This window comes from Cydia pomonella, chromosome 7 (genome assembly GCF_033807575.1).
Source record: "Cydia pomonella isolate Wapato2018A chromosome 7, ilCydPomo1, whole genome shotgun sequence".
Classification (NCBI taxonomy): Eukaryota; Metazoa; Arthropoda; class Insecta; order Lepidoptera; family Tortricidae; genus Cydia; species Cydia pomonella.
The window spans coordinates 16,738,491-16,752,416 of NC_084709.1; the positions used below are offsets into that span (position 1 = coordinate 16,738,491).

The 13,926-nt window shown below is 34.1% G+C and overlaps 1 protein-coding gene and 1 long non-coding RNA gene across 3 annotated transcripts in view; one reads left to right on the top strand and one right to left on the bottom strand.

Annotated features, from left to right (window-relative positions):
• The window catches only part of LOC133519996 (uncharacterized), a 185,044-nt gene that overhangs the window by 42,987 nt on the left and 128,131 nt on the right, over nucleotides 1-13,926 (bottom strand). For both annotated transcript variants that reach the window (XM_061854228.1, XM_061854227.1), the window contains exons 3-5: nucleotides 8,399-8,579; nucleotides 269-330; nucleotides 11-178 (exon numbers count right to left, since the gene is read on the bottom strand). In XM_061854228.1, coding sequence (XP_061710212.1) covers nucleotides 11-178; nucleotides 269-330; nucleotides 8,399-8,579 — 411 coding nt within the window. The remainder of the gene's footprint in view (nucleotides 1-10; nucleotides 179-268; nucleotides 331-8,398; nucleotides 8,580-13,926) is intronic.
• Nucleotides 11,328-13,585, top strand: LOC133519995 (uncharacterized). Its single transcript, XR_009799690.1, has 3 exons — nucleotides 11,328-11,348; nucleotides 12,435-12,532; nucleotides 13,544-13,585. It is a non-coding gene; the product is annotated as an uncharacterized LOC133519995 (long non-coding RNA).

The window sequence follows — 13,926 nt, forward strand, 5'->3', positions numbered from 1 at the left end:
AAACACATACCGAAAAATAGCATGTTGTGAAAACTTTGAAGGTAGAAAAAGCCAATTTGGATCCAATGGTTGGGAGTCTAGTATCGAGGAGAGATCTTTTCGCAGTTTTAAAGTAGAATATATGTCTTCCTCAGCAAGTACAGTAAAAGTATGCCAGTGAGTATGCAGAAGAGTAGCCCTGAAATTAAAAGCAATAATTATAAATAATGTATTTTATAGCCATGACAAACTATGTTCAATTTTAGACATTTTATTACTTGATCTGTACCTGAGTGCGTTTAAAGTTTCCCTTGCTGTAATTTCTAAACGGATTTCCATTGGGAGTATTTCCTGCAAACAAAAATAAACTATTTGTACGCGTATTATAATTATAACAACAGATATTAGTGCAATTTTAGCCGAAAATTTTGTAAAGCAACAGTTACATATTTATTTCGTACGAGGCGGTATTATTTTACGTCACTACCTAATCGCCGCTAAAGTGGATAACAAATGACTATAATTTTCCATGACACCCAACTCATGATCACCTTGCGGGCAAAAAGAAATGCGAATATTTCACGACAAATCGTCTAGAAACGTTTTACAGGACAAAAACGTGAAATAAATTGTCCCCGAATAAAACTTCGAAATGGAGAGAATTAATCCCAACTATTTGATTTGATCCAATGTTCTCTCCAATAAATGCCGTGAAAACTTGATTATGAACTCTTTGTAGGTTATTTGTATAACTGACCAGCTGATATAGGTACAGAAAAAAGCGATATTTATTGATACAGCATAGTTTGAAATGCCTTTTATATTATAGTATTTATAGTATCTCAGTTAAGTAAACTGAGATACTATAAATACTAGTCGCTTCATACTAACCTATTACATCATTATAACATAAGACAGAAATGTAAATAAATAAAAAATAAATAAGCCTTCTAGAGAATCAAAATTTTAAAGTTCTTTCTACTGCCCTAAAGGTCCGATTCTTATAATCAGGGCCCGTACATTTCATGCCGTTGACGGAAAAATGACGTCACGTTACATATAGCATGATTCCAATTAGAATTTTCGTAATAATTAATAATTTGTCAACCTCTTTAGTTAACTGATACAGATTCTTGAGCATCAGTACAGAAACGTCTAACTGACTTTCATCTTATTGTCACTGAACTAAATAATAGATTATTAGTTTATTAAATAATACATATTTTTGATTTTTAACAGTGTATTTTACGTAACAAGTATTTATTTTTCTACGCGTCAATAAATTAGTTATCTAAATTTGTTGTGTTTTAATAAAAATTCCCTGTATGTTAAATTACGTCATTTTTGCGTCAACGGCATGAAATTTACGGGCCCTGCTCATAATCAATATTCTTCAGGACAGCTATTTTTTTATCAATTGAGTTTTATTTAAATTACCACACGAATATTTATTTCACCAGCAGGACGTAATAGTATGGGGTAAGATAAAACGTGTATAATGTGTACTTATTATCAAATATTTTTTTTCTTTTTTAATCACTCATGATGTCTACTATTTTTTTTAAATCTCTATATAGTATTTTAATTAATCGTTTAGTATGATTTATTTGATAATAAGTTATTTTAGTTTGAGTGCAATAACGTTTTTTTTTAAGTTTACGTGCATTTTCAACATTTATTTACAGTTTTATAGCTTGATGAAAAAATATAAGACAACGTGACAAGGCCCGTCACGTCCCAGCATTATTTTATGGCGTTTCAGCTTTTATCGCGGTTAATGCACGGACGAAATCGTCGGTGAACCACTAACAACATGATTTCATGTGTACTATATATTGAAGTTAAATCGAAGCAGTTTAAATTATATATACCATCTTATATTTGCATCGTGAATACAAATATTGATAATGGTTTGTTTGTAGATTGAACATTTTATCCTTGGCGGCGCGTACAAATTATTTCTGTTTGCAATGTCATTATCATCATCTTCCTAGAGTGGTCTCGCTCATGGGAGCCTCGCGTGCATTCTGCAGCTGCAATATCATTAAGTATAGGTAAGATTTTAATTACAAAGATTTCGTGACCGATTTTACTCGCAATTTAATATGCCATTTTATTATAACAATTATTTTATTCATATTCAATATCTAATTTATCCAACTGCTTTCTTTATCAAATATTATATACACAGATATGTTTATAATCTTACACATGTATCTCTATTACGTGAATAAAATATATTGTTCTAAAATTAATCCGTTCTAACCATTGATGTACGTAATAGGGGTAGATGAGGTACCAGGCGCTCGATCGTGAGCCACAAAATATAGGTTCCGGGACCTATATTGAATTAGTCGTACGGGTGACGCTGAAGTGTCAACATTGTCATCAAATTCGATAAAATATTGCCAAAGAATGCCGTGTTGCGCCTTTTTCCAGTGCTTCAATAGCTCCAAGCACAAAAACAAAGCTCACGGTATCACTTTTCATTCGTAAGTACTGTTATAAAATTTGAAAACATAATTTTTCTAAATAAAATTAAAAATTTCCTTGTTATTGAGTGAGCGCGACAGCTAAATAATGCATTACCCATGTGAGTAACACGTTTATCCGAGTGTCAAGTAGGCCTGCCCACTTCATGCATTGTAGAGTCAGCAATTTTTTTTATAAATAATGCAACTTTTTAAATCATGTGCTCCTATTCCTTGAAACTATAGAATGTAACCGGTTTTTATTTTAATATACGAATAACCGGTTGTTAACCAAAAATTCAGTTTTTCTGATACTATTGTTAAAACAATATCTTGCATTAACTTGAAATCCAAATATCGGGAATGGTCCATCATAAATTACTAAATAGTACTTGTACAACAATAGGAAAACTATGGACAACATTTTTAACGAGAACTCGATTTACAATTTGAATATGCGAGTTATAGTGTAGTTTTAAGATGTATTTATGTATGTTGAAAACTGTGTAAAAATATTTAGAACAGATATTAGATCAATCAAATTTAACCTTTTATCATAAACAAAAGAAATAAATAATAATCATCTCTATTTGTCAAGTAAAATGTATGATGACTGGTCTGGCCTAGTGGGCAGTGACCCTGCCTATAAAGCCGATGGTCCCGTCCCGGGTTCAAAGTTCTAATGATGGAATCCATGAAGAATTGAGGGAACACTTAAAGTCTTATAGGTACACATATAGTGATTTTTGTGGTTTTTGTTTACAAATTAAGCATTTTCATCCAAAAACTGGCAATTAGTGTAGTGGAACTGCTGATTATAAACAGAACGAAACTCCCTAACTACGTATTTACCGTTTGAGTATTTGTTTTAATTTGTCCTCTTTGTAGAGCAACTAAGGTGATGAAAATGAAAACGATGAAAATCAGAACGAATAGGTACTTTAAATTGAACATTCTAATGTAAGGGCACGCTGCCGTCTCAAATCGAGAAAAGTGGGACATTGCTAATTTCGCCTTCGATAGGGAATGATTAAAAAAAAATATAACTTCAAAATCAGTATTAACGTTAAAAAAATGAAAACTATAATGTTTAGAGAAAAAACTTTCACTTATTTCTATTTTAAAACGAGCTGCAGCTGTAGAAATGCCTAGCGATTGAATTGTGAAAATTAAAAATGATGCTCGGTTTCGTTTTTGATACAATTTTTTTTTTTCTCCATACATTATAATTTTCCTTTTTATACCGCCCTCTCCGCATATTTTTTTTTAATTGTATAGATAAACTATCGGTTTTACATATAAAATAAATACAGTTTTACATATTTTATTTGTGTTAGCGAAAAAAAAATTGTTTTCCATAAAATAAATAAAGTGCCTATTTATTTTAATTTCGTATATATTTTATAAATATTTGTTTCCTGACGCTACCTAATAAAGACCGCAGTTGAAGGCGCTTATTCCCATGACTTACAACTTGTCCAATATAAGTGAATCTGTATACGTATCGTAACTGAATAAACAAGGTTCACACTTTTATATTGGTTATCTTGAGTCGTGCGCTCGGTGAACGATTGGAATATATAAATACCAGGAGTAACTACGAATTACCAGTGATTACATTATCTCTTGTCAAGCGTACTTGTCTTTTCCGAAAAACCATCAGAAGTGAAACCTCGAGATCCCTATCAACTAAGATCATATCGTTATACTGGTTTTCTCGAGGCGACACGTTAGTTGAACATAGTGAGTCGACCAGGGTTTCAGAAGTAAAAAACGAGGGTCAATTTCATGCTTTAAAAATATGATAGTCAATCATTTGATATTAATCTCAGTGTAACTCGCTCGCTCAGATATTTGCTTGAAGTGAGAGACGGTCTAAGATTAGGTAATATCAAATCATTGTATTTTTTAAAAATCGAAATGACTTAATATCACTTTAAGACGACAATGTAAGAAGTATGTACGTCTCGCCTACACATTTGTATAATGTTATTAGTTTTTCTCTGTTGCACCTCGAGGAATACGCAAAATATAGGGGTCTCGCTTGCGCAGCACTGTTAACTATATTTGGTTATCCCTGTTGCTCGTTGTGCACATGTACATTATAATGGTGTGTAGTATTTGCAAATGAGTGGGTGCTGGACCAGATTTTAGTTTTGTCAACTATTAACGTCACATATCTACCCCTTTTACTTACATCAATGGTTCTAACCTCAATTAAAAAAAACGAATTTAACCAGTTTTCAAGACCGAAGTGATTCCATAAGTGTTCCGTGAATAAAGTTTTGTACGGAACACTAAAAATGAGGGATGATTGAGTGGCATTTTAAGTTTTCATATACATGTAAACCACAAAATTAAAGACCAAGTGTTAACAGTTTGTTCCATTTCCTTCTTAGATTTTATTACGTTAGGTAATACTAGTAAACGCATTTATCACACTATTGTCCTGTAACTGGCAGTATTGTTTTCATTCCGCGATAATAGTGTGGTTTCTTTCTCCGACTTGTAGCAACAGTGACAGATTTATTGTAACTGAGGCAGCCTCGGGGCTCTCGCATTACTTTTATTGCTTTTATTTTTTCTGGCATCTAGTTTAACTATAACTTTTTTCACAATTACCGATTTAAGCTCTAGCAAGCTCTTTAAAATTTTATTCGTGGGCATAGTGTTTTAATTTTATGCATTTAAATTGTACTTACGGCAGGGATTCTTTATTGAATACTTTGTATTTATACAGCTTATACGATGTCATTTGTAGTCAATCAATGTAGGTAGCGATTGTCATAAATATTAATAATTTTAATTTTGGGGGTCTTTCTACGTTCAATCTTATGGCGTAAGATTAGTTCAAGCGGCTGCCGCTGGTATTAATGTGCGACATTCCATAAGATTACGTGTGTTTGTGACAACTGGCTCCACTTCTCCCTCCACTGACTTCGCCCGTGCCAATGGTCATTTCTTTTTAAAATTGTACCAATTTTGTTTTGTGTTAGAATTGGGAATGTTGATATTATTTCTACTCAGAATCACGAGCCTATTCTATTTTTACTAATAAAAAAATGTCTTCAAACTTGTTGGACCGTTTTATTACGATTTTCAAGACAACCCCAACCTATGACCGTAACAAAACCGTAAATAATGGAATGAAATTTTGGGGACAATTTTTTTTCTCGTATAGGATCAAAAGAGCTCGTGATTCTGAGTGGTAATAATATAAAAATTCTAAAATTAAAAAGCAAGTTGGGGGTAAAACTTAAAATAAAAATTCCCTAATATAATTTCACGCTGTTGTGATTACAAGTACTATCTAATAGTTGTTAGTTTAACTATACATATTATAATCAGGTATTCATTTACATTATAATGCTGATTGCTGGAAAATATACCTAATGATACTTTACAAATGTAAGATAAATAAATAAATAAAATCATTTATTGCAGACAACATTGATTCATATACATATAACGTTTATAAAAAGAATTAAAATAGTACATTACGATACAAGTGCGAAAAATAGGAAATTCGAAACGAGTGGCGATAAATTAAAACACGACCGAAGGGAGTGTTTTAAATCGACACGAGTTGCGAATTACCTATTCGCACATGTATCGTACAACGTTTTACAGTACATATGGCCCTTTAAATGTTCGACACAGTAACGTAATATGCTACTTCTCGCACTAGTGCTATAAAGTAGCCCCATATGTACTGTAATATAATATATATTAACTAAATGCTTAATTAAGTAAATTTTAACGTCTACTTTTGAATTGTTTTTAATTTTATCACATTTTAGTAAAATTTTCAATTTTATTTTATTTTAATTCTTTTTATAAATGTTATATGTAGATAAGATTATTTTCTACCTTAACTTTCCAGTGAACATAAGGGGCACTCGCAAGATGTTTCACTTAATTTAGTTAGCGAGTGTCTAGTTCATTTAAGTGCAGTGCTGCCGACTCTTTGCTTACATAAATCTAGATGCATATTATGAATCCTGTCCTTTGTGCCGTTTCATTTCAATGAACGGGTACATTTAGTTAATGCTTTTTTATATTCAGCAGCCTTATGAATAATTTAAATTTATAGTAGCTAGTTTAATAAATTTGAGTTTATGTTTTATTATTTTTTTTACCGTTATATCAAGATAAATGGATTTCTTTAAAAGGTATGACACGATCTAAACTTAGCGCGATTTAATTTCACAAAACACATATTATAGCAGCCAATAAAAACTTCCAAGATGTGGATCTTAGCCTGCATTTAGATATTTATTAATAAAATAGAACATCACTCATAAATCGTGTCCTTCACGACGACGCGTGCATTGACTCGTATTGTCATGTTATTAAAGGTTAGATTTGACAAATCTGCGCGTCATCGTGGATAACACAAACTATACTGGTGCTTACACTATCTTGTTACACTCCAAACTTGACGCTATTTAAACTCAGTGTATCCTGTTATAGAGCGAACGAACATCTTGAAAAGGCAAACGATGCGACAGTCACAGAACAAGTGAACACGGTTACTTGACCGCCCTTTTCTTGTAAAAAGCTTTAGGAAAAACCGCAAATGCTTTCAACGCAACTACAACGTACAAAAGTTAGGAGCTTGGAATGGTTGCATCGCAAAAAATAGAAGTACCTACTCGCAGCGGGCCACAACTATTATTAAGGGTAAAAATGTATTTAAATTTTTCTAGCAACAAATTGCGAAATTCTATGAAAACTATTGATTAGAATGGAAATTGCTCATTTTTTGCACACTTTTTAGAACAATAATGACCCACTTTCAGAGCATGATCATTTTGAATATTTTTCTTGGAATTGGTTAAATATTATACGAATTTTATTTGCGCAAAAATACATCGCGTGCACATTTATCATTTTATATGTATTATAACACCTGAGGTACCTATATAATTTGGTGTCGCAGCTGAGCGTCCAACACGTAGTACGTTTAAGGTGATATTCGGATGTCAACTGGGGCTGCATTGCTGTTATGATGTCGATGTTGCCGCCGCTGCATCTGTCGATTTCCTTGTAAATTAAGTGACGGAATGAACGTCATAATCGCGGCAGTAATGCGGCAACGTACGTCACTTATTTTATCAAGGAAATTGACAGATACCGCGGCGTCAAGAACGTCACTGCAACAGTCACTGATGCATATCTGCTGTTGATACCGAACGTCACTATCAATAGTCACGATATTTGAATGATATTGAAATCATACCAGTTTGCTGTCAGTCGTGCTTTCATATCGCTCTGACGAGTGGATTAGTGCGAGCGAGACACCTGCGCGAATGACAGCTAACTCAATAGCACAATATGTCAGGTGCACGTTAAATTGGCCTGTACCTGTCGTGTAAAGACGACAGTAACAAGCACGCAGACGAGGTTCCCTCTCATCACCACCGATGCCGCTGTTGACTATCACCGCAGCGTTGCCGAGCGCCGACCGCCCCGTGGCGTCATAATTTTAAGAGGATATATCAACTGGCAAATATCTCCATCGCACTGTCGGAGACGGCTCCTAATATTAGTGCGATAAGGACAACTGCAGCTCAGACGAAAAATCTCAGAAATCGAGGTTTCGTTCTCGACATTTTCTTCCTCCAAAACCTAACCAATCATAACGAAATTTTCGGAACGGAATAATAGAAATAATTCTGTGTCTGACCGTTATAATTTTTGCGTTTATTGTTGCAAAATTGGTCTGTTTACTGCTTATTTATTTGGCCGTTTTAGCGCCGTTTGAAATAACCTAGTTCTTATAAAAACCAGAGTATAAAAAAAAAAAACACAGAGATACGAATAATATTGAACTCACATAAAAAATGTATTAATCTAGGGCCAAAACCAGAGAGGAAAATGTCGAGAACGTTTGTATGGAGAAATGACCTCTTAAGTACCTACAACGCGCTCTAAACCTTCCTTACGTTGGCGATAGTATAAGAGAGATGCAGGTGTGAAGGCGAGGCTCTCAGCACCGGTACGCCGGCGCGCGCTGCCGCCGTCACGACGGCCGCCGCCGCCGCGCCGCCGCCGACCACGAGCAGCGTCGCCACGCGCCGACCTCCCAACGCGTGGCACGTACGCTCGAGCATTCGCGCACTGAACCTGGTAAAAAAAAATGGCATGTTAATCGTGAGTACATTGCAATTGAGAGAATGAGATATTTCTTACTTTTTTAATACTAATTAAATGACTTATTGTGTTATTAACATTTATTTATCCACCTTATCGAAGTATACAAAAGATAGACACCGGGAGAGGAGAAATTAGATAAACCAGTATCAAGTAAAGCTAATATAAAAAAACTGATATGTATGTAAGTGATACTCTTCAAACTGCTAAATCGATTTCTATTAAAGACAGCTAAGAACCGCAGCGAGGAAATTCGCTTTCACGTAAAAAAAACCGTATCGATATCGGTCCATCGGTTAGAGAGCTACGATGCCACAGGCGGATACTGGCGTCAAACATATTACACTCCTCTTTTTGCGTCAGGGGTAAAAAATATACATTAGGTACCTTAGAAAGTAAAGCACAGGAAAGACTAATTGTCGCCATCTTGCCTGAGGGGCGTCCGCTTCGCTACTTTTTCGTTGGAATTGTTTTATTTCATTAATTACGTTAGAAAATCCTGGTTTTGCTCACAATGTCGAAAAAATTTGAAATAAAATCCATTAGCTACTGTTGCTTTTTTATATTTTTTTTACACAACACTCAGCATTAATTTGAGGTCTAGTAAACCTACTATTATTATTAAAGTTAATGAGAGCCCGTACTTTTCGTGCCGTTGACGCAAAAATGACGTAATTTAACATACAGGGAGTTGTTTTACAATACTACAAATTTAGATAACTTACTTATTGACGGGTATCAAAATAAATACTTGTTACGAGAATAAAAGCTTGTTACACTGTTAAAAATCAAAAATATTTATTATTTTATAAATTAATAATCTTTTATTTATTTGAGTGACAATAAGATGAAAGTTAGACGCTTTTGTACTGATTGTCAAGTATATGTATAACTTACCTAAAGAGGTTGATAAATGATTAAAATTTGCATCTCATTACTTTGCCCGCCATGTGGATAAAATGCAACTTTCTCATTTCTTTTTGAACAATCAAGAGGGCCTTTACCAATTGGTGTGGTGAACAATATCTTTAAAACGATAGAACCGATAGTATGCATAATGTCAATACGCAGGGAGGAAAATGGGGACTACATTTGCATGGAGAACCGATCGTCCATTTTCCTCTTAGAAGCGCATGGAATTCGGTACCTCCATTTATAATTTTATAATATACAGAAAAATTACATGTGATCATTAGAACTGAAACTTAAGAAATCATACTTTACTCCCGTTGTGACTAACTACACCTTGTTTAAATGACTTCTAACCTTTATTTTCTATTACATACACTTAACCCCTCGAACGCCCTTGTCAAAAATTTGCTACTAAATTAATAACCTTTCAACTGTTCATTACAGTCCAAATTGTCTGGGACGTATACGGGACAAGGCGTTTGAGTTTATGCTTCACTCCCAATTCTCATTAACTCATTAATCGAGCTTTTGAAAATATTTATTTATTTAAACTTTATTGCACAAACAAAGAAAAATGTACAAATAGCGGACTTAATGCCAAAAGGCATTCTCTACCAGTCAACCATTGGGTCAAACAGAGACAGATAACAGCATACTCGTAACATCTTTAGTGAGAATTATCCTATCCCATACGAAACAGGAGAAATTTTGTATGCGTGACAGCCTCCGGGTTTCCAACAACCAACTTTCGGCCACCACGTACACAATCACCCGTATTCCAGTCGTAACGGAAAAACTTAGGTTACGTATATATATTTAAACTTATATATGTTAAGCATCATGTCAATCGCTTTCGCTTCTCTTACAAATGAATCAACAGTCTTTTCACGTCTGTACTGATACGCACATAAAAAGGGTAGTACTTGGAAACGACATGTGATTCCCCCACCTGTGCTGAACGGGGATCGAGTCAAATGTAGTGATGTGCTTTCTCCAAATAGGTTACATTGAATTTGCGATTACATCCTTAAAATAAAAAAATCACAGTATATTTTAATTTTTTTTTTCTTGTATTTAAACTGACAGTCCACGCTTTAATTATTATTTTATACAAAAACCAATTGCAAAGAACAATTAACTGCAATCATTGCTGTCAAAAAATCAAACCCAGGTCTTTGGTTTAATCTCTGCCCTGTATCCGTTCACTTATTAATAGTTCGTTTTTAAGAATTTGAAAAAATCTTAAAAACTAATTATTATATTAACTCTCATAATGTTATAAACAAACTAATGAGGCTTAAAAATAAAAACTGTGAAACGTTTTGATTCTACATATTACATGAACATTCACGGGAAAATTTTCCCAGATAAATACCAGTTATATATTGGTTATTGAGATAGTTAATGGTAACATAGATAACATATTTCCCAACAAAACTTTAACAAATTCATGAATAATTAACATACCTATGTGTGCTAAGTCGGGGAATGAACATAAAATTGATATTTATTTTTTAAGTTTAGGTATTACCCGAAGCTTGATATGAGACCTCCGCCCACCTACCTCTATCGAAACTCTTTATAGTAAGAGGGAATTTTCAATGAGCACATGTTTAAATATTAATTACTTACATTTAAAATAAATTACTTAACTTTGAACATCACTTCATTACACTAACGATGGTTAATATTTACCAAAATTTCTGCCTAGAAAATATTGCTGGGTACGGCACATCACTAGTCCCTGAGCCTCGAACTGTGATTAATAGAGCTATTTGTCCTCCGAGGTGTGTGTTTTACGCGCCGCAGCACCCGTTGTGCCGTAAGCTCGTAAGCGTCTGTGCGATTAGCCAGCTTGAATTAGGAACCAACTTGCTTTTGTTATTCTTGTTACGCACTCTTGTGAGTTTGAGGGTTTGAGTTTGGTTAACAAGACGGGTACCTGCCGAACAAGTTCTTTCTTCTTGCTTATTTGTGTCTATTTTTACAAGTAAACGTTAAATGTCAGATTTCTCGTATTTCGGGTTGGTCAAATTGGAATCTGATATTATAATTATTATGTTCCTAAATAAAATATGGAAGTCGTTAGCATCATTCTGAAATGATGCCATTTAGTGGCTCTTTCTTCTTCCTATATTTTCATAACTTTCTCTTTTCTGTGTATGTTTACAAATAAGTATTATAATTTCGTATTGTATCCTTATCTTATAAATCTGTAAGTAAAATGAGGTGACGAATTGCTCACAGCAAAGTTGTGAAATGCGTTGCCACTTCCTCTGTGACAGTGCCAATCAGTGTCGTCGCTAAAGGCGAAATTGAAAAAGTTATGGCTCTCCGACCCGATTCAAATGAAAGTTGGGTAGATGTGTGCATAGGTACTTATATATTGCAATGTTTATGTGTACATGCATATTCATGTTTATACCAATAACACAGAATGCCTACTCGATTTCCCTCAGCTGCTAAGATGTTAGTTGCCTCAAAAGAATGATTGTTTCTGTAGGCATTGCCATCATAATAATTGTATATCCTTATTGCTGTGTACTTATACTGCTAACATCTCGAAATAGAATGATAATTCCAAGAAATACTACTTAATTTCAATATTTTTGCACTGTCGTGCAATGAAAAATTATGAATTATTGCACAGCAATGTAACAAATATCGTATTATTTGACGACTTGTTCAAGTGGGTAGTGACCCTGCTTATGAAGCCGATGGTCCCGGGTTTAAATCCTGATAAGAGCATTTATTTGTGTAATGAGCATAGATATTTATTCCTGAGTCATGTGTGTTTTTTATCTATTTAAGTATTTATTAATATTTATATATTATATATATCGTTGTCTAAGTACCCACAACACAAGCCTGAATAATGGATGGAGAATGTCCTATAATATTTATTATTATTTATAGTAGTCTCTAACTACGAGAACGATATGATAGTGTACCTATAAAATTCCCACCAACATACGGTTCGTGAGTTACAGTGCTGTACAGTGCGATTCATTTAGGTAAGTACCACAGCATAGTGTGCGCCTAGCACCTTCATAAAATATGCATAAATTTGTGCTCTCACCAAGATAAATGGAACTGGAAATGTGGGAGCCAGAAGGAACGCAATTGAAATAACTCAGTGACGCGTTCCAATGGTACATAACCACAATTGGATCGCTTACATCGCTCGGATCAGAATGCGCCACAACCACTTGGCTGCTTAAGTATCGATGGTACAGCTAGATCTTTATTTTATTAGTACGAGATAGATAGTATTTCGAGGGTGGAGAAAGCATTTTTGTTACTAGGGCATTCGTTTAAAGAAAAACATTTTTTTACAATCGTATGATATCACTGATAGATAAATACAGTACCTACTTGTTGTTGACTAATAAAACAATATATCTCTCCATTTGTATACTGGAGAATCAGATGTATTCCAAATTCCAATAACTCTCATTAGCCACACCCCGTTGAATCAGAGCAACCAGAGACAACTCCACACGTAGCCTGATGGAGCGAATTTTCACCAATATACGGATTCAAGGAAAACCATTACGTGTCCTACAAAAAGAGGCACATTATACTTGTACATACAGATCGTTTGAATAAAAGTTCAAAGGCAAGGAGATATTCGAAATCAAACGGAAACCAGGAAATTCTTCGCTTAGCTAGGTTTACAAACTAGGCAATATTTACCTACATGTTAAGCATTATGTACTAAGATTATACAGTCAGCAATAGCACCTTTGCATACAAACTTCCATGCAAAGGGGGAGGGATCATTTTTCTTTGCAGCTGACTCTACGTAGGAACCTCCTTAGGCTATTCTTTATTTTTGGTATTATGTACGTAAGTATCAAAATAAGACCGAATGCGTAATATTTGAATAATAAACATTTTTAAAGATTTATAATCCAAGCTCTCTTATTCATGAGAGAAGGCATGTGGTCCAGCAGTGGGACTTATATACGCTGAATTATTATTATTTGTATGTCTTTACCTATCACAAAACAATGGTGTTCCAGACAAGTGGGAGGCGTGCGCAGAGCCGAAACCAACACGAAGAGTCCATTTTGAATTTAATGACAAGTAAAGAATATAAAGAGCAGATTACTGTTATTGTTATCTATGTTTCTGTCTTTATTTATGTATCCTAGTGGAGGAATTTTTACTTTCGTATTCGCGAGAAGAATATTGTTATTATAGAAAATTTAATGCTCTTTATAAAATGTTAATCTTAGCTTATCACTACATTCTTGATAAGAATCCAATTGTCTATGCCTACTTATAGTTTTTCCCAATGGGATTTAAAAAAATATTATGAGCAAGTGTAAATCAACCTGTTTGTGGGAACCATCTTATAACAACAAATCTAGTTATACACCGCAACTTATAAACCGCAAGTAGC